The 21,238-nt window shown below is 42.9% G+C and overlaps 1 protein-coding gene across 2 annotated transcripts in view; it reads left to right on the forward strand.

Moving 5' to 3' along the window:
* Window positions 1-21,238, forward strand: part of EDC3 (enhancer of mRNA decapping 3) — a 60,889-nt gene that overhangs the window by 30,587 nt on the left and 9,064 nt on the right. For both annotated transcript variants that reach the window (XM_077745747.1, XM_077745741.1), the window contains exon 4: window positions 8,469-8,804. In XM_077745747.1, coding sequence (XP_077601873.1) covers window positions 8,469-8,804 — 336 coding nt within the window. The remainder of the gene's footprint in view (window positions 1-8,468; window positions 8,805-21,238) is intronic.

Raw genomic sequence — 21,238 nt, forward strand, 5'->3', positions numbered from 1 at the left:
CTCCCCTGTATGTTCTTGTTCTTTCTCTGAATAAACTTTTAAAACGTTCAGTGAATGTCTGCAATTTTCTGTATATTTTATGCACTATTAAGAACATTTATTAATAAAGTTATTTCTAAAAAAAGGAATACTTCTTTCCTGTGGCTTTTGAGTTCCTTTTTTACCATTGTGCTGTACTGAATAGGTTTTTTGCTTTTGCCTTTATGCTCATTTTCTAGACATGATCCTCTGCTAGTTCTTTTAACTTTGCCTAGGTCTGTCAGAGTTACATGTCCTTATTGTTTCCGTAAATACTGTGGAGTTTGGAATCTGACAGATCAGAGTTCAAGTCCTACCTTAGACATTTATTAGCTGTATGGATTTGGAACATCATAGTTTCCTCATTGATAGAATGCTAATTTTAATTGGATTATTCTGAAGACAAAGGGAGGTAATGTGCATATCTAAGATGGTACTAGTTACATAGGTTCTGCAAATTGACAGGTGGTGGGAGCCCTTAGTATCTTTCTTCCTTTACTCTCGGCTAGTCAATAACTATAGAAATAATAACCATCTTAAGTATTTTCTTGCTTCTCTAATTCCTTATAATACTTTAGAATATTATAACAATGAAGTAATCTATATGAAAAAACTCATGGTAAATGTTAAAGTGCAAATGGATTTTATAATTTAGGATACTCTGGCTGTAATAGAAACTCTACTTATTGGCTCAAATAATAAAGAAATTTTATCACATGTGAAATCCAGCGTTGGGACATTTCCAGGCATAGTACAGTCAGGTCTCCAGGCTAGTTTCTCTGAAACTCACCTTTGTGCGTTGGCTTTGTCCTCAAACTGACACTCGCTTGATATAGCAGTTCTAGGTGTCTCATCCAGATTCTTCAGGAGAGAAGACACTGTCTCTTCTAGTCTGTCGTCTTTAGCAGGGTTTCTCAACCTCGGTGCTCTTGATATTTTGGTCCAGATGATTTTTGTTGTGGGAGACTGTTGTGTGCATTGTTGAACGTTTAGCAGAATCCCTGGACTCTACCTTCTAGATGCTGGGAACACTTCCCAATCACCACCAACCAAAAATGTCTCCAGACATTGTCAAATGTCCCATTGGGGCGTAATATTGCCCCTGATTGAGAATCGGAAGTTCCTCAGGAATGAGGAGACCTTGTTATCAGAAACTGCTGTAAGATCTACTCTCCACCTTTCACCCCATTTGGTCTTCTTGACCAGTATTCTTCACATGCCCATGCTTAAATCAGTTGGCATAAGCAGCACCATGGTTGATTCAGAAATTTGTCTCTCCCCTACCGTGAGAGGAGGGTGTGCTATAGCTTTCTGAATAAAAATGGGTTTTGTTCTGAGGGAGAGATTTGGATAACAACAGAATCTGCTTACAGGGCAGAAAGCTCTAAAATTGCTTACCTGTGGCAAGGGCCTCTTGAAAGTGCCATGGAAGATACAGGCAGTTTGACTCTTGGGTCTGCAGAAGTGATTGGGAATGATAGTAAAGGGGGGTGAGAGTAACTTTAGTTGAGGACTGGGGTTCTGTTGATATCGTTCACCATTGACTCTCGTAGCACAGATCCCAGGGGATAGCAGATGCTTAATGAACAGTTTTTAAATGAGTATAGAAAAATACTGATCAGAATTCTTTCCTGAGTGAAATGTGTTTTGGATTCAGTGAGCAGTGGTATGATTATAGGTACGGTTGGCTGAGATGAAGAGACTCCTGGAGGCCACCCCCATTCCTTTCTTTCAGATAAACTAGCTTCAAAGAAATTGTGCTTTTGTCCTAAATAGTGCCTTAAAATAAGCATGAAGTAGTTGACTCCTAATATTGATGTTACTAGTTCATTAGGTTTCTTTTACTTCTTTTTGTAAAAGTAAACATTTCTGTTACCCTGACCACTCTTGATGGGCTCGCCAATTTATTGACTTTTTTCTATGATACATACATACTATATACATTAGGTATGAGGCACAGAGGAACTAGATAAACACGAAGTAAACTTTTACAGTAATATTGGTTCACATTCAGATATGGTTCAAAATATGTTTTGCTTCTTAAGAATTAATATTTGGTTATTCAACAGAGTGAATAACGAGTCATTGACTTTTCTGGAGGTGGTGGGGAGGTGATGGAGATTCCAAGGTGATGTTTATTACCTTGATTGTGGTCATGGCATTACAAGTATTTGTGTATGTCCAAACTCATCATATTGTATCCATTACGTATGTGCAGGGTTTTATATACTGATAATACTTCTAGTAAAGCTGTAAACACAAAAATCAGTGTTGCACTTCGGAGCAGATAAAGCCCAGGTGCATCTTCTCTTGCTCCCAGCTGAATCCAGGGTGGCAATAACCTTGGCCGACTTTGTTTCTTTAGTAGTCTCCCTTTCTACTACTTTTTTGTTTTCGCTTTGTCTACAGCTAAGCTGCTCCCCATTGGTAGCACAGTGATTAGGGGTTTGGCTTTATGGTTTGATCACTTGATCTCTGTAAGGGAATTAATCTTTCTAGAGCTCTACTTTCTGTTGGGTGAGAGACAACAGAAAATCTGGTTAGTCTGTTTCTTTTTGTCTGTTTGTCTACTTTGAGCTCGAGTCAGCTAAGATTTTCATCCCCACCGGGAGAAGATGAGCTCTTTAACATCTACACTGGTCTGTGTTTAATCTTGGCCCATGTCTGAGATTTTAGAATTGGAGCTCTAAGCACTATTTCTGTGTGTATGTCTGTGTGTCTGTCATTCAGAAAGTTCTTTACCTTTATAATTTAAAAAGGATGAAGTAAACCTGAACTATTTTTAAAGAAATGGTTTATTAATGGTTCAAAGCCTTTTTGCTTAATAAACGTTAATATTTGGTTAGAACAGAGTGATTAGCTGTGAGTCCTTAATTTTTTTGATTTGGTGTACCACTAAAGAAAATAGTAACCACACTAGTTATTTCAGAAGAAATTTAAGAGAATTGGTTAAATAGGTGTTAGAAGACCAAAAAAGCAAAAAGAGACCTTGGGAGGGAAAACCGGGAGGAGGCTGCTGTTAGCAGAAACTTGAAGTTCAGAGAAGGGGCCTCTCACAGCGGGTGCCAGTAGTTCCCGGAGCTGCCCTGACACCGGGTGTCTCTGCACGAGGCGGAAAGAAAACTGAGACTGGAGCCGACTGCCAGGGCAATGCTGGTGCGAATAGCAAGCAGACAAGAAGGAGAAAGTCCCGTCTCATTCCTCCTTCCTTTTTCTTCCACTCTCTTCCAGTGTCTGCTACTGGCAGTGGAAGCTGACAGGAAGCCGCCTGAGGGAGGGAAAATGGAGCTGGGGAGTCCAGCCCAGCATTGCAGAGATTGAGTGTGGAGTAGAAAGACTCATAAGTGACACTTTGAATGAAACAGAAGTTCAAAGAACTGGTCCTGGGTTCAGTGAATTAAAAATTTAACATTTTTTTCATTGCTGGAAAGTTATTAGCTGGGGGGAACAAAAAGGCAAAACTGAAAAGAATACCTCTGAGAGGCCTGACATAGAGCAGGGTGAGCACACATTCCCTGTTCGGGGTCAGATGTTAAATATTTTAGGCTTTGCTGGTCATGAGGTCTCTGTCTCAAATACTTAATGTTGCTTTTGCACCACAGAAGTGGCCTTACACAGAATGTAAACGATGTGTGACTGTATTCCAAGGACACTTATTACAGGAACAGTGGTGGCCTGGGTTTGGTGGGCTCCAAACAGTTTGCATACTCCTGATGTAGAATATACACTTAGGGGGAGCTTAGTCGGTGATAGTCCATATGGATTCATGTTTGGAATAACCTTGATACTTTCTCTAATTTGGGAGATCATCTTCTTCCATCTGATCAATTTTTTAAAAACTTCATTCTAGCCAAAGAAGGCCTACAATAGAGGAATAGGGGAGGCATTAGCTCTGCCATTCTTTTTGTTCACTTACGATTGCGTTATTAGTATCATATTTAATACATCATTTCTTTATAGGAATCTTTTTAAGCCACTTATTTTAGCATGCTTTAGTAGCTAAAAATTTATATAATTGCACAACAGTACTTGATGCCACTGAACTGTAAACTTAAAAATAGTTAAAATCGTAAATTTTATGTTGCGTACATTTTATCGTAACAACAAAAAGTGTCCATTTGCATGGATGCACTTCTTGTTATGGAACATCACTCTTTCTTCCAACATCTCATATTGGCAGTGATTGGCTGGCATGAAGCCTCATAAGGGTGCCAATTTCTATCTGAACATTAAATTCATAAAGCTTAATTTTCTATTCTTTTTAGTTAAAAGAAAAAAATAGAGTATGCAATATCTTCTCCCTTCATCCCAGTGGGTCATCCTTTACACTCCTGGGTATGTCCACATCCACTGGAGAAAGACCACTGGGCCAGAGACCTGTTTTCTAATAGTATGCTTTGATTTGTATTGAGGCCAGAACATTAGTCCTGGATATAGGATTTTTTTCTAGTTCTTCCCCTACCTACTTCTATTGCCGAGGATGTTATCCTGACCTTGTATTTTCATGCCTGCTCTCCCATTCCTAATCCAGCTCTGGTTTTTTCTTCCACGTTTCTTTAATACTTTATATAAATTTCTGTTATAATTCTTATGATGTTGTATTTTAGTTACTTATATATCTCTCCTCCGTTAAAAAGAAAAATGTTTGTTTATGTTAGAGCACGAAGCAGGGAAGGGCAGAGAAGGATAGAGAGAATCCCAAACAGGCAGAGCTCGAGTCCACGACCATGAGATCATGACCTGAGCTGCAATAGAGTCCCTTGCCCCAGTAATGAACATTGGTGCTTCCTACAGACTTTGCATTGGAAAAGGTCTCATGGCAACTTGTTGCTAGAGTTTTAGAAATTTATTTTTTTATTAATATTTTTTAAATTTATTTTTTTATTTTAGAGAGTGCAAGTGGGGGAGGAGGTAAATGGAGGGGGGAGACAGACAGGCAGGGGGAGAGAGCATCTTAAGCAGTCTCCACACTCACCACAGAGCCTGACACAGGGGTTGATCCCACCACCCTGGGATCATGACCTGAGCGGAAATAAGAGCTGGATGCTCAATGACTAAGCCACCAGGCACCCCTCTCCTCCTTCCTTTTAGAGTAGCATGTCTAATATACTATATTTCTAGCACCTGGCTTTGGCACATAGCATGCTCTCACTAAATGTTTTTGTCAGATTATTGGAACTAGAACTTAACCCAAATTTTGTCAAGTGTGTCATTGTTTTATAATCCAAGCTGTTGATGGTGGCTCAGCTAGATCTTCCTCTCCTTTATAATTTTGGCCAACCTAAGTTATTTTCAGAGGCCTAAATCTCATCTTTCAGCTCAGCCCTTTTCTATACCAGTATTTGGCATCAGGAAGACTTGGGGACACAAGTTGTATTTGCACAGTACACATCTTGCAGAATAATTATTGCAGTTGATCTTGCCAATGTTGATTAAGTTGTTAAACAAATATTTATTGACTGCCTGCTGTGTGCTAGGAACTGTGCTGGGGATACAACAGTGAGCATTTTACGTACAAGGATATTGAGATTGTATAACATGTTAACGAGAACTGCAGCTAGACGTAGGTGTCCTGGCTCATCCATAGGGTAGAAGGGAGTTGCTGTGAGAGGTTAGAGCAGGATAGTTGGGATGATGTATGTGAGGGGATTTGCTCGTGATCATTCTAACCTCTACTTAAGTATCTTCAATAATTAAAGAGCTCAGTCTTTCAAATGGAGGCACATCACATTTATTTAAACCATATTGGAGGTTCAGTTTGGCATACCATTAGCCTGGTCACCCTGAAAGGGTCAGAATATAAACTCAATTCAGAATTCTCTAAGAGTGGATGGCTTGGAGAATTCTGTGTGATTTTCTGTCTTGGCTGCTAGAAGAGTAGACTGATGTGTGGTAGCCAGATAGTGTCTGCTGTTCTGGTGTTGATGTGCATCTTGGTGAATCAGGTCAGTATGGTCCTTGTCCTGTTTGATGGTTCAGAAATTGCTTCCCTACAAGTGTTAAATTCTGAGAAAAGATCACATTAAAAGATCTAAGGGTGCCTGGGTATTGTCTTAGTCAGTTAAACATCCGACTTCAGCTCAGGTCATGATCCCATGACTTGTGAGTTTGAGCCCCACATTGGGCTCTGTGCTGACAGTTCAGAGCCTGGAGCCTGCCTTGGACTCTGTGTCTCCCTTTCTCTCTGCCCCTCCCCTGCTTATACTCTGTCTCTCTCTTAAAAATAATTAAATATTAAAAGAGAGAGAGCTAAAAACAGGTTTATAAGTCAAAATACCAACTTATAGTGATAGATGTATGTCTGACTCAAGATCTGGAATCTCTCTAAACCAGAGATTCCCTCCTGCTGGGTTCCAGGCTAAGACCACATTAAAAATTTAGATGGTTGTTTGCTTGGGAAGCATAGAATCTGGAGCCAGTTGAGTAGTATTTTTCTGTGAACTTCAGGTTATGAGGAGTTGGTCTTCTTTTACTCTGGGGGGATTTCTCTTTCAACTGCTGGACATTAGGGTTAAACCATTCAGACATGTGGGGAGAGGCTGCTGTATCATTGCCCTTCTGCTTTTTTTTTCTTTTTTCTTTTTTTAAATTATTTTTTCAGATTGATTTATTTTTTAATTTACGTCCAAGTTAGCATATAGTGCAACAGTGATTTCAGGAGTAGATTCCTTAATACCCCTTACCCATTTAGCCCATCCCCCTCCCCCCCAACCCTTCCCCCAACCCTCTGTTTGTTCTCTATATTTAAGAGTCTTTTATGTTGTCCCCCTCCGTTTTTATATTATTTTTGCTTCCCTTCCATGTTAATCTGTTTTGAATCTTAAATTCCTCATGAGTGAAGTTATATATTTGTCTTCCTCTAATTTTGCTTAGTGTAATACCCTCTAGTTCCACCCATGTAGTTGCAAATGGCAGGATTTCATTCTTTTTGATTGCTGAGTAATACTTCAGTGTGTATGTGTATCACATCTTTATCCATTCATCTGTTGATAGGCATTTGAGCTATTTCCATACTTTGGCTGTTGTTGATAGTGCCGCTATAAATGTTGGGGTGCATGTGCCGCCTCAAAACAGCACACCAGTATCCCTTGGATAAATACCTAGTAGTGCAATTGCTGGGTCATAGAGTACTTCTCATTTTTTGAGGAACCTCCATACTGTTTTCCAGAGTGGCTGTGCACCAGTTTGCATTCCCACCAGCAGCGCACAAGAGATCCTCTTTCTCTGTATCCTTGCCAATACCTGTTGCCTGAGTTGTTAGCCATTCTGACAGGTGTGAGGCGGCATCTCATTGTGATTTAAATTTGTATTTCCTTGATGATGAGTGATGTTGAGCATTTTTTCACGTGTCAGTTGGCCATCTGAATGTCTTCTTTGGAGAAATGTCTATTCATGTCTTTTGCCCATTTCTTCACTGGATTATTTGTTTTTTCGGTGTTGAGTTTGATAAGTCTTTATAAGTTTTGGATACTAACCCTTTATCTCGTATGTCATTTGCAAGTATCTTCTCCCATTCTGTCAGTTGTCTTTTAGTTTTGCTGATTGTTTCCTTCACTGTGCAGAAGCTTTTTATTTTGATGAGGTCCCAATAGTTCATTTTTGCTTTTGTTTCCCTTGCTTCCGGAGATGTGTTGAGTAAGAAGTTGCTGCAGCTGAGGTCAGGTTTTTGCCTGCCTTCTCCTTGAGGATTTTGATGGCTTCCTGTCTTACATTTAGGTCTTTCATCCATTTTGAGTTTATTTTTGTGTATGGTGTAAGAAAGTGGTCCATGTTCATTTTTCTGCATGTCATGGTCCAGTTTTCCCAGCACCATTTGCTGAAGAGACTGTCTTTATTCCATTGGATATTCTTTCCTGCTTTGTCAAAGATGAGTTGGCCATACGTTTGTGGGTCCATTTCTGGGTTCTCTATTCTGTTCCATTGATTCAAGTGTCTAATTTTGTGCCAGTACCATACTGTCTTGATTATTATAGCTTTGTAATATAGCTTGAAGTCTGGGATTGTGATGCCTCCAAATTTGCTTTTCTTTTTCAGGATTGCTTTGGCTATTTGGGGTCTTTTGTGGTTCCATACAAATTTTAGGATTGTTTGTTCTAGCTCTGTGAAGAATGCTGGTGTTATTTTGATAGGCTTGCGCCCTACCGCTTTTTTGACATTCAGTCGTCAAAAAGCCTCTGTCATTACTGATTTCCTAGTGAAGGATAGAACTGGTTAATATTTACAGGAGTTGTACTTATTTTATATTCATTATTACTTGGGTAATATATGAAATCTGTTATTCTGGGAGATCTGTGGTAGTTTATGCTACTTAATGTGATCTAGGAAAAGCTTATCTTTACCATCTTCACTTTGATTCCTGTAACACTGCCCATAAAAGACTAATGTATTTTTCACTTCTACTGAGCACATCCTGTGGGCACACTGACCTTAGTTTCCATTTTTTTCTCTAGGGTCATCTAGTAGCAGACACCCAAATCAGGCAACTCCAAAGAAAAGTGGCTTAAAGAATGGCCAAATGAAGAATAAAGATGACGAATGCTTCGGGGATGATATCGAGGAGATTCCAGACACAGATTTTGATTTTGAAGGGAACCTGGCCCTTTTTGACAAGGCAGCTGTGTTTGAGGAGATTGATACCTACGAGAGGAGAAGTGGTACCCGTTCCCGGGGCATCCCAAATGAAAGGCCCACTCGGTACCGCCACGATGAGAACATCCTGGAGTCAGAGCCCATTGTCTATCGGCGGATCACAGTGCCCCACAACGTGAGCAAGGAGTTCTGCACTGGTGAGTTGCACCAGGTCCACTTCCCACTGGCTGCTCTTCCCTTTCCATTATGCTAAAAACAGAATGACCTAGATTCTGAATCAGAGGCTTGCAGTAGGAATTAACTAAAGTGGTTTTGTGGTTGGCTTATTATTATTGTCTCTTGTGGCTAATGTAGCATCCTACCTACCATGGGATAGGGGAGTAGGGGGCTGATTTCATGTCCATTTTATCCTACATCTGACAGGATCTGCTCTGCTCTTAGTGCATTATGATTAACAACTAAAGGCATAGGAGCCACCTAATCAGATCTTTGCTTTTCACTTTGGCTTGCCTATTACTGCCTATACATTTTACCAGAAGTTCAACTCTGTTTCACTGGCTTTTGGGGTAAAAAAACAGTTGGAGATGGATGATTGACAATTGGCTAAAATTAGGACTTTAATAAATTGTTTACTACACTGTCCTCATTTCCTGCTAGCCTTGGTCATGGAAGTTTTGTTAATCCTAATTCTCATGTAACCAAGTAGTAGTGCCTAGGTCACTATCTTGAATAGTCTAGTCTATTACCTCAGTGGTTTTTAAGTTTTGTTTTGTTTTTTAATGTTTTATTTTTGAGAGAGAAAGAGACAGCATGAGCGGGGGAGGGGCAGAGAAGGAGACACGGAATCTGAAGCAGGTTCCAGGCTCTGAGCTGTCAGCACAGAACCCATCGTGGGGCTTGAACTCGCAAACCGTGAGATCATGACCTGAGCCAGAGTTGGACTCATCCGACTGAGCCATCCAGGTGCCCCAAGTTCCTTTCTTTCTTTTTTTTTTAACATTAGGATCTTTCTTCAAACATGGCATTTGAGGAAGATAAATGCAGCTGTGGGAGAGGTGGTCTACTTCACCCCTCTCTGTCCCTTCTCCCCCAAACCACATTATTATCTGGGCTTCCTGGAATATAGTTTGAAAACCATTGTTATTGAAGGATCTTAAAGAACGAAGGAGGAATCATAATCATTTTAATGAAGTAGAGAAGGAACTAAGTACAATATTCATTTTGGTTTGAGGGTCTGAATATAGGGAATATAAATTTAGAACAGTAGTAACAGTTACAGTAAGTATTACAGAGATGGCTTAATTACATTTGGAGGAAAATCAGATATGGCGTGGCTTTTTGTAGACCGCAGTAGGACTGTGATGTGTTTGGTTTGCTGAGTATAGAAACTTGCATGTGCTTTCTGTGTGAGAACAAAAAATAAGCAGACTGTCAGGCTAAGAGAGATTACCAAATTATCTTTCCATTTTTCACTGGCAGATTCTGGTGGGCATGCCTCTTTACTAAGGTGGTTTCCCTCAGTGGCACTGACAGTGTAACTTGCTCAACTCTTTTGCTTTTTACCACCTGTGTATAGGCAAACAACCTCGCTTGGAATCAGGCTTAATTTAAGTTGCCCGATTTTAAACTTTTCAAAGGCAGCTATCATCCAGCAGGCCTGAGGACACTCAGATCCTGCTATTTATCCACCCCTATGGCTCCCCTTTTTTACTGCCCTCATTTGGAAAATAAGCCTCTGCTGGTGGCTCTCTGAGCTGAGGTGGTTGGGCCGTGCAGTATGTCGTTTCCCTGAAATCCCCGAGCTGGGGGGATCTAGCCTGCCTCGGAATGCAGTGGCTAAGAGGGAGGGAAAAATAGACTCAGGAAAGACACTGAGATTTGAAGGAACCTGAGAAAACATTGCTAGAGCAAACAAAGGGGAGGGTGGGAGTTTTTCCCTACTACACACTCCACGTCTCTAACTTTATTTTTGCACTTTAATTTAATGACAGAAGTAAAAAGTTCCCTTCTCTTACGTGAAACTATTTTTCCAAAACTGCCATCAACAAACCTGCTACAAAGCCCATGAACTGGTCCTCCGCCAAGAGCTCAGGATGCGGCCTGTGGTGTGTAGCGACGAGTTGTACCTCATTGAGGCATGACGGTGGGAGGACGAGAGGCCCCACAGCTTCATGCTACCTGGTTTTCCTCTTTATCATCAATGGTGATCAGGAATGTAACCGGAGCCCTTTGGCCGAGCAGGGTCTGCGTTGAAAGTAGAGCAAGCAAGCTCTTGCCTTGCTGAGCGGCTTCTACAGGTGGTTGTCATCTCTGCTCCAGGAGCAAGACACAAGCCCCAAAGTAGGTTTTTACTCTTATTCAGACAGTGCACGGCTGGGGACACTTCTCCACTTGAGTCTCCTATGCAGATGCTACAGTTAGAATAAGGCAGACTTTCTGGAATAGGTGGGGGAACCACCTAAGACCATCAAATGTTAGTTTTAGGTTACTTGATTGCTTAGTATGATTTTCTCGTTTTACACGTGAGGACATTGAGGCCCAGAGAGATGAATGCTCTTATGAACCTTATCTGTCACATTTCATTTTATCTTCCAAATGTGGATACGTTAAAAAGGAAGAAGATGGTATAAGAAGAAAAGGGCAGCGTAATGGCAAAATAGACTATAGTCGTTTCTGTTTAGTATTCCCTCAGGAATGGACAAGCTTAGATCAGCCTCTGGGGAGTGGCTTGGATAGCTCCCCAACTAGCCGTTTAGCATTAATGTCCTAGAACCCCAAATACCTTATTTTCTGCCAATCCCCAGGGTAGCAAAAGAACAACAACATGCTTACTACCCATTTGGTGATGGCTTGGGTTTTCGGATTCTCACAGCTTGCTGCTGGTATCCAGCACATTGACTGCATGCTAAGTGGTGTCAACAGTTTCTAATTGCTCATACTCCTCATGGCAATCCTCTGCCAACTATGTGTGCGTGTGTGTGTGTTACGGGGGCAGTGTTCTAAAATGCCTGTGGATTGGGAAAACACTTTCAGGAAGCAACTAAATTTAGTTCTTTGTTTAACCCAAATCTTTTCTCTCTGAAAAGCCTTTGAGTCCTTTGATAGTGCTGTTTCCAACAGTCGTGGATTGTCAGACATTCCTCCAGCTTGGACTTAACCCTGCTAATAAGGATATCCAGTGGTCATATACTTGTGTATTAAGTTTGGCTGTAAAGTGTGAGATGCATGTGCACACTGTGTTCAGTGGTAAAGCAGTCCCCAAAGAACACTAGTTAGGAAAGAGATAAGGCTTCAAAGAAGAATCTTTGCTCAACAATCATAATACTCTAAAAGAAATATTTAAAAGTTTTCGGTCAGAATACTGTGCTTATTTTGTGTCAGTCACTCTAAGACAGACCTTGCATTTGTTATTAAAATATATTAGGAAATGGAAAGATACCATATATGCCTGGAGTCCAGTGAGAATGGACATTAATTGCACTGGACTGAGAAGCAGGAGAGGTCCTGAAACCTGGGCTGATCAGGAACGGCTTCACCAAGGGCGCAGGACAGAAGCCTTGAATTCAGCATTGGGCAGGCTTCACCAGGCAGGGAGGAAGAGGAGATGTGTGGGTGGGCTGGCAGGCACTGGTGAATAGTGTGAGTAAAGGGCCGTGTGAGAGATTGGCCTGGTGTGGCCAGGGCCCATGGTTTGCATGGGGGACTAGCAGGAATTAAAAATACTTTGGACCGGAGCACGGAGCCTTGTGTGCATGTGCTGTCCTTGTCCTGTGCCCTAGGGAGCAGCTCAAGGGTTCTGAAAATGATATGATCCCAGATCTCTTTTAGGACGACTTTTCGTCTTTACAAAGACTGGTCTCATGATAGAATTCAGGGTACAGTGGGAGGACAGAGGGACCAGAGCAGGAAGACTGGTCAGTCTCTGGACCTAATTCATGTACCAGAGGTTTGGGCCTCTGAGTGGAAAGGAAGACAGAGCTGTGAGAGAAATGGTGCAGAGGAGTGTGATGGTTGGAAACAGGTAGAGAAGGGTTGAGTGGGCGGAAGTGTTGAAAGGCATCGAGCCCGTGGGGCAGGAAGAATGGCCGTGAGCGTCTAGTGGCAGTTAGACTGCGTAAGTGCAGTGGGCCGAGTCTGCGTGGTGTTGTGATTTCCCGCCCGCGGTGCTTTGTGGCTGAGCTCAGAGAAGACCAGCAGTAGAGTCACCACACAGAGAGAGGTCAGGGAGTTACCACAAGTTTCAGTGGGGAGACGTCTGTAGAGTCAGAGTGGAGGTATAGAGCCAGGTGGGGGCTACTGAGCCTATTTCCTTATCTGTAAAGTGGGATAAAATTGTCAAATGAGATCATATGGAAAAGCAGCTAGTACAGTGCACAGCTTATGATCGTTAGTCAGTATTTGACTTCGAATAGAATTGCAAAGGCTGCCCCAGGAAGGTTATTTCAAAGCATCTGCATTTATAAAATTTTTATTACGTGCGAGGCACTATTCTAGATCCTCTGGGTAAGTCACTGTCTGCCACCTCAGGGGCCTCAGGAGTAACTAAATGTGTAAACAAATAATAGAAGTGCGTACAGGGGTTAGAGGTGGCAGAAAGGGGATGTGGGAGCCTGTTTCAGGAGAGGCAGCATCATTATGATCAGCATCATGGTATTGAAGGTTCATTGAGTATTTATGATGACTCTGTCATGGCACCATTCTGAGTACTTTACATGCTTGTCACAGTCTTCATGGCACATCTGCGAGATTGCCCTGTTCTCATTTTGTTGTTATCTCCATTTTGTTGGCATTAAATGATCCAGTAAACCTTTCAATCAGGAATGACTTTAAAGTGTCTCGAATTCTTCATTTCCTGAGTTGTAATAAATTATTGTTGGGTATATTTAGGTAAGAACCCTTCCTATTAGGTAGAATTCTTAGTTAACTTCCACCATTTGTTTTCTACTGTGTAGCCTCCTCCTGCCCTCCAGTATTTGGAAGCCCAGATGGGAGGCAGGGTGTGCTGTTGGTGCAGGCACTGAATCTCTGCAGTTGTCCCATTTGCTTTGCCTGAAGGATGTTGCTTTGTCTCTATGCTGTCTACTGAGATTTGAGGAGCAGCAAATCTATGAGGAGGATGACCTGAAGTAGAGTTACTATTTACTGTCTTGCAGAAGGATCAAGTCAAAGTTTGAGTGGGGCACTCTGGTCTGAGCTCCCTTTGAGTCCATTACCACTTAACCCGTACCCATCTTGGTAGAAGCATTTCTGTTTCCTACTTCGAGGGAGAGCTGCTGGCGGTGCCACAGTGGGTTTGTTCCTGGTGCTTTATGGCTTGCCTCTTTACTCTTCCCACCTTGGCTAATAACTAAGTCTTTGAGCTTCAGTGGGGATGTATCTTGCTGTCAGGACAAGCTTGACCTTCAGCATTTCAGGCTGGCAGTTGTCTTCCACAGCTGGCATTTCATTTCTGCCTCTGAACTCTGGCTTCCTGCTTCTGCCTCTTGTCACCAAGAGTCCCTTAAAAAGTATTCTGATGCCTTCCAGACCAGCAGTGTTCTTCTCTCTTGATGAACAGGTAATCAGGAAATCTGCTTTGGGTTTCTATGTGTGTTCAGTAGAAATTCAAGAAGAAATAAATCTTTGAGTTTAGAAGGGGCCATTGAAGAATTTTACCCTAAGGGAGAGAGACTTTCCTTTAGCAGTTGTGCTTCTGAGAGCCACAGGGACATAGGAGGTAAATTCTAGGAAATGTTCTGGATCAAACACCTGCACTAATAACCTGTGCGGCACCAAGTGGCACCATAAGTTTTCACTGAACAGAGTTAATGAACCTAGTTTCTAAAATTGTGTCTCTGCTAGCAGACTTAATTGACAGTGACTTGGTTGATTTTAGGAACCTCAGGTTCTAACAGATCCTCTGGTGCTAGGAGTTGAGGGAGTAAGTAGTCCTTCACATGGTGTCCTACAGAGTTTTGGGGCCTGAATCATCAGGTGGGTACTTGTCCTAGGCCTGAAGGCCTCGGTTGTAGGCATTGGCCTCACGAGGGTTTAGGGCAGTATTGTTAAGACAGGTGTCTTTGTGAGACCCTTCCCCCAGGAATGAACATTTGTGCTTCCTACAGTCTCTGCATGGGAAAAGGTCTCCTGAGAACTTGTTGCAAGAGTTTTAATTTAAGAATTTATTTATTTTTTATTATTATTTTTTTTTAATTTCTAGGAGAGAGAGACAGCATGAGCAGGGGAGGGTCAGAGAGAGACGGAGTGACAGACTCTGAAACAGGCTCCAGGCTGTGAGCTGGCAGTCAGCACAGAGCGCGACGTGGGGCTCGAACCCACGAACCGCGAGATCATGACCTGAGCGAAAGTCGGACGCTTAACTGACTAAGCCACCTGGGCACCCCTTTAAAAATTTATTTTTAATTAAAAATTTTAAAGTTTATTATTTTTTATGTTAGAAAGTGCAAGTGGGAGGAGGGAGGGAGGGGGAGAGAGAGAGAGAGAGAAAGAGAAAGAGAGAATATGAATGAATCTTAAGCAGGCTCTACACTCAGTGCAGAGCCCGATGCAAGGCTTGGGATTTCAGCCCTGAGATTATGACCTGAGTTGAAATCAAGCATCAGATGCTCAACCAACCAAGCCACTTAATTTGATTTGACCAGGTACCCTGTAATTTAAAATTTAAAATTTAAACCAAGGACTGGAGGGCTTGGAGCTGTGGCATATTATGGCCTCACAACTGAGTTTTTGATATTACCAAAAGTTGCCAATTGGTCATTTTATTTTATTTTATTTTATTTTTCTAGAAAATGATTTGGTCTTTGTGAATGTGACTGACCCCTTTGCCAGTATGTATCCTCTGGTCATTTCAGAGCCACAGTGTCTAGCCAGAGTGAGGAAACGAGTTTGATCTTTGCATACGCACCGTCCACCATCCTCCTTAAATTTGACACACCGCAGCTAAGTCCGTCGTCCCTGCCTGGCATTCTTGCCCCTTTCCCATCCCTTTTTCTTTTAGTGCGGTCGCCATTCTTTAGGTGCCTGGCAGAGAACATTGCAGTCACCTTTGCCTCTTCCTTCTCGTAAAAATTCCTGACAAGAAAGGATCCTAGAGCTCATTTCTTTCTTTCTTTCTTTCTTTCTTTCTTTCTTTCTTTCTTTCTTTCTTTCTTTCTTTCTTTCTNTCTTTAAATGTTTTACCTATTTTTTGAGAGAGAGAGGGAGGGAGAGAGAGAGAGAGAGACAGCATGAGCAGGGGAGGGTCAGAGAGAGAGGAAGACACAGAATCTGAAGCGGGCTCCAGGCTCTGAGCTGTCAGCACAGAGTCTGACGTGGGACTCAAACCCATGAACTATGAGATCATGACCTGAGCCGAAGTTGGATGTTTAACTGCCTGAGCCACCCAGGCGCCCCCACCCCCCCTTTTTAAGAAATGCAGCCTGCCACATGCAGCACCTCATTTTGGATGTGTCTGAAGTCTTGGAAGCTTGACTCCCCTACATTCTCCTACAAGTGGACCTTGAGAGCTTGTTGGGAGGCTCTCGCAGGGGAGCCATTCATATACCCTTGGCTGAAGAATGGCCCTTCTCTGTCGGAGAAGGTTGTCCTCTTCAACCTGCTCACAGCTTCAGGAGGGATGCACATGGAGCTGTGAAGAAGGAAGAGGAACCTGCCTAGCCAGTCAGACCAGCCACATCAACCCTGGAGATCTGTGCGGTCACAGATGTCGTAGCCCGATTGCCCTCACATTATTATTTTTTTTTTCTAATTTAATAGCAGACATTGTGATTCCTTGTGTCGCAGCCCTGGCAAGGAATTTTTCCTTTGTCCTCAGTATTCATTCTGGCTTCAGGCTCTCTTATTCCTACAGAATCACCATTGAAATGGTCATGGCTTTTTAGTTACTTGTGCTTCCCCACAGGCTCCCTGTGTCATCTGATACCAGTTCCACAGAGTCTTTCTGTCTTCATTTTCTAGCCCTGTCAACTCCACCCTGCATAAAACAACTTGGCCTTTAAAGCCTCCTGGAGTCTGGGCCTGCCTGCTACTCTGAGTCTAAGCTGGCCTTCACATGAGCATCTGGGCTCCAGGCAGGGAAGTTTTCATCTGCACATGTCGCACAGATTCCAGCCTCTGGACCTTTGTTCATGGTTCCTCCCCACCCCATCTGGAGTACTCGCTCTCTCCTGTCATTCTGACTACCGTCCTGCCTGTCTTTCAAGGCATAGTTCAGATCGAGAATTAATTATCTGTCACCTGCAGCTCCTGATTTGAAATCGATATATGACACTTGGGCTCAAGACAACAGTTTAGTCTGTGTATTCTCTGGTATTTGCACATATTTTTTTGTTTTCAGCTAGATCATAAGACTGTGGGAATAGGGTCTTTTTTCCTCTATTTTTTATTTACTCTGTCTTTTGCCACTCCCCACCCCGCCACTGGCTTGATGCATTATTACTCTGCACACATTTGTTGGTCGTGTTTGCAGGCACTTAACTTTCTCTTTTCTACCCCCCAACTTTTTTACACTGGAAACAATTTGAAACTTTCAGAAAAGTTGCTAGAATAGTATAATGAACACCATGGGCTCTTCATTTAGATTCACTTGTTAACATTTTGCCACATTTACTTTGTATAAACGCATATGCACACCTAACCCTTTGAGATTTAGTTGGAGTACTCCTTCCGCTTAATCACATTATCCCACTTACTTCTGGTGCTGCTCTGTGCAACCATAGGGTAAGCTGGCTCTCAGGAAACTTAAAATGAACACAGATGTATTACCTAATGTACACTCCATATCCATTGACTTTCCAGTTGTCCCAGTAGTGTTCTTCATAGCTGTATTTATAATCAACAGTGTGTATTACAATTAGTTGTCATCTCTCATTTGTTTCCTTTTAACCAGGACAATTCCCACAGCTTTTGTTGTCTGGTGTGATACTGACATTTGTGCAGAGTCTAGGCCGGTTGATTTGCAGTATACTCCTTAATTTTTTAAAAAAATGTTTTAAAGTTTTTAATTTATTTTTGACAGAGAACGTGCGTTGGGGAGGGGCAGAGAGAGAAGGAGACACAGAATCTGAAGCAGGCTCCAGGCTCCGAGTTGTCATCACAGAGCCCGGTGTAGGGCTCGAACTCACGAACCATGAGATCATGACCTGGGCTGCAGTCGGATGCCTAACTGACTGAGCCACCCAGGCGCCCCTTCCTTAGTTTTATTTACTGATTGTTTCCTTTTGATGTGGTTAATGTTACACATTTTTCCAGGATTTTGGTGGGGCACTCTCTCCGGGTATCACATCATAAGAGTATACAGTGTCAGTTTGTCTTACCCCTGGGGCTTAGTCACTTGGTAAGGTATTGTCCACTGGATATCTTCTTTGTAAAGCTCCTTCTCCTCTTCATAATTAAAAATCTTGTCAGGAAGTTCTTTACACTCTTGAGTCCAAGGCTTATTGTAGTGGAGCTTTAACCTGAAGTAATGAGGTCCAGTGTGGACAGGGGGTTGGTCTAGTTGTTGTAAATGGGGGGAGTAAGAGGTGAGGAGAGAATCCGAACCTCTTACCCACACTGAACCTTTGGTTACAGCTGGGCTCTTATCCAACTGCAGAATGGAATGTGCTGAGGCGGTTTTATAGGTTTCCGTTCTCATTCATTCATTCATTCATTCAGTACCTATTGATACAGACCTTCTTCCAGGTCCCGTGCTAACACTGAAGGCACAAAGAAGAAGAACAGAATACAGCAGCGAATGAGACAAACACGGTCCCTGCCTTCATGGAGTTTATAGTCTGGCAAAGTAGATAGCCCAAAAAGAAAAAAACCAGTTGTTTACAAGTTGTATTCAGCACAATGAAGGAAATAAGCAGCATGCTGAGACTGAGCTCTTTAAGCCGAGACCTGAAGAATGAGGAACCAGCCTTGAGTGTGGGTAGAGCATTGATTGGAAGAGAGAAGAGAGTCCCCAGAGAGGGGACATCCCTCCTAAGGCCAGAATGGACTGGGGTGTTTAGGAACCAAAAGGCAGCCAAGATGCCTTGGAGCATGGTTGGGGTTGGGATTTAAGGTAAAGGGGGTAAAGTAAACAGGGGCCAGATCATGGGCCCTAATAAAGAGTATTAAGAATAGTTAGGCTTCTTCTAACACATTCTTCTTTCAGAGATACTCATGACACCAAATTTCATTTTGTGGTAGCTTTAATGTAAATCTGCAGGGGCTTTCTTGTACACTTTGGGTCTGAGGGTATGAATTTACTGGTGGTTTGTACTCCAAAATAGAACCAGTGTGTTTAATTATAGAGAATAAACTGATGGTTATTAGGGGGGAGGTGGGTGTGGGGATGGGGGAAGTAGATGATGGGGATTAAGGAGTGCACTCATAAGGAGCACTGGTTGATTAAAAGAAAAACTTAAAACAAAGCCAGTGTGATATTGCCCCACAGTTGAGTGACCACCATGGAATGGAATCAGAATTCATAGCCCTGGAGAAATCACCATGCCCGTTAATGCACTGTGCTCCTCACTGATAAGACATGGGATGCACACAGTCTTTCTAACCAAAGGGCCAAAGGATTGGGTTTTGGTCTGAGACGGCACTTTGTTGTGGGAGCCTTGTTACATAACCGAAAGGCTGGGGGCGTTGAAGGACAGGGAGGGACGTACATGCAGAGGCTGCTGGAGAAGGTTTGGACATTCTGCTTGAGGGTGTGAGAACGTGTATATATGTCCATAAGAGAGGCAGAGGCCTGAAATAGCATGTGCTGGAAGGAGCCATGTGGAAATGTCAAAGGCCTGAAGAAGGGGAGGCCACAGCAGGCAGTGAGCTCGCTGGCTGTGAGGCTGCATTGCCCTCATAGCCTTATGTTGTGGAATGAGCTCCCAGCCTGTATGGAGTGTACTTAAGTCGTTTTCCTTGATACCCTAAGGTTAATCAGATCCTAAGACGTGCTCTGGCTATAATCCTGTCTCCCTTTCTGGTTTCACCAACAGCTGTAAAATACATATTAAGAGAAACCCTACCAACTGATCTTACTGCTTTGGTTCCCGAACAATAAAGATACATCTTCCAACCCAAACATAATTAGCTTGGCTCGTGTTCAGGCTTTGGCAGCGTTATTGTTTGCAGTTTACACGCTATGTTCTTGGTTCCCTTCCTTTGGAGTTTATTTTATTCCCTCTGCCTGTTTCTGATAAGCCAGTCTGACTGGTTGGACTTTGTGTGTAAATGTTGAAAAGAAACATTTTGTGGTGCTCGCACATTCCTTTCGGAGAAACTGAATAGGGTATGGTAGAGTCCTAGACCCTGTAACTGGCAGACTGTCTTTCCCTAGGCTACAGAGTGCCGGTTCATCANCAGCGAGAGGCTGGGCATTCATATGCAGCTCCCAGCTTAACCAGCCAGGGTGTGGGGTCAGCTCTCCTCTCCCTGTACTCTGAGTTCTGTACCCTTAGGCTGAGGAGACAGGTAGCAGAGGATGCTCAGTCTGCCTCTGGAGAGCCCTCAGAATGGGAGGCTGTCTGTACATGCAGCACAGAACATGGCCCCTTGGTTTGTAGGGTTGCAGGCTCAGGACTCGCTGCCTTGATCCATTTCATATTCAGCAGAAAGCACATAACCGGGTGAAGTAAAGCACAGGCTCCAGGGAAAGCCTCTTTTGCGTGACTTTGCAGGTAAAGAGGGTGTTTGGAAGAAGCAGGCGTATGACTTGTCTGACAGGTTAGGGTTGTTAGTGACTTAAGATTCACTGGGCCTTAAGATTCACTGGGCCTTTTCACACCGCTATCAGTGGTTCCTAATTAGTTTCGATAATATGTGCGTGTCTGGAGCAGGCCATAAAAATGGCTGTTTTAATCAGCTGTTGACACGCAAGGTCAGGCTGCAGCCTTCCTAGAACCGATGTTTCAGAGGGTGAGAGAGGAGACTGCCTATGTTCCTAATGGCGCTGTTTGTGCCAAGGCGGGAGTGGGACTCAGGCGGGTGGAGGAGCTTGGTTAACCAACAGGATAGTGGTAATTTGGATGTGTAGACATCTTGTATTATCATCATTACATAAATTATTATTATTTTACCTTCCCTTGAGAGGATGTAGACCTTGGTGCTTTCGGTTCAGTCTTTGTGCTTGGGTTCCTGTTGTTCACATGTACCACCACAGCCTTGTTCTGTGTGGTTTTAAGAATCTGTGTAGGGGTGCCTGGGTGGCTTAGTCAGTTAAGCCGACTTTCGCTTAGGTCATGATCTCACGGTTCATGGGTTTGAGCCCCGCGTCGGGCTCTGTGCTGACTGCCAGCTCAGAGCCTGAAGCCTGTTTCAGTCTGTGACTCCCTGTCTCTCTGACCCTCCCCTGCTCATGCTGTCTCTCTCTCTCCTAGAAATAAATAAAAATATTAAAAAAAAAAAAAAAAGAATCTGTGTAGGCAGGCCTGGATCTCTGATCGAACTTCAAGAAATTATTCCTGAAACGATCAGTGAGGAAGACAAGTTTTTCTATAGAGGAACCAGTAGGATAATGATGAACTTCCTGATAACTCCTACCATAAAGTTAGGCCAGACCAGAAATAGCACTAGGATTGCATCATGTGTATGTTTGAGTACCCACCTCTTTAGATAAATGTTGCTGAGACAAGTTGAAGAGGTGGGGGGGGGGGGGGGG

This window comes from Crocuta crocuta, unplaced genomic scaffold (genome assembly GCF_008692635.1).
Source record: "Crocuta crocuta isolate KB4526 unplaced genomic scaffold, BGI_CrCroc_1.0 scaffold130, whole genome shotgun sequence".
Taxonomy (NCBI): Eukaryota; Metazoa; Chordata; class Mammalia; order Carnivora; family Hyaenidae; genus Crocuta; species Crocuta crocuta.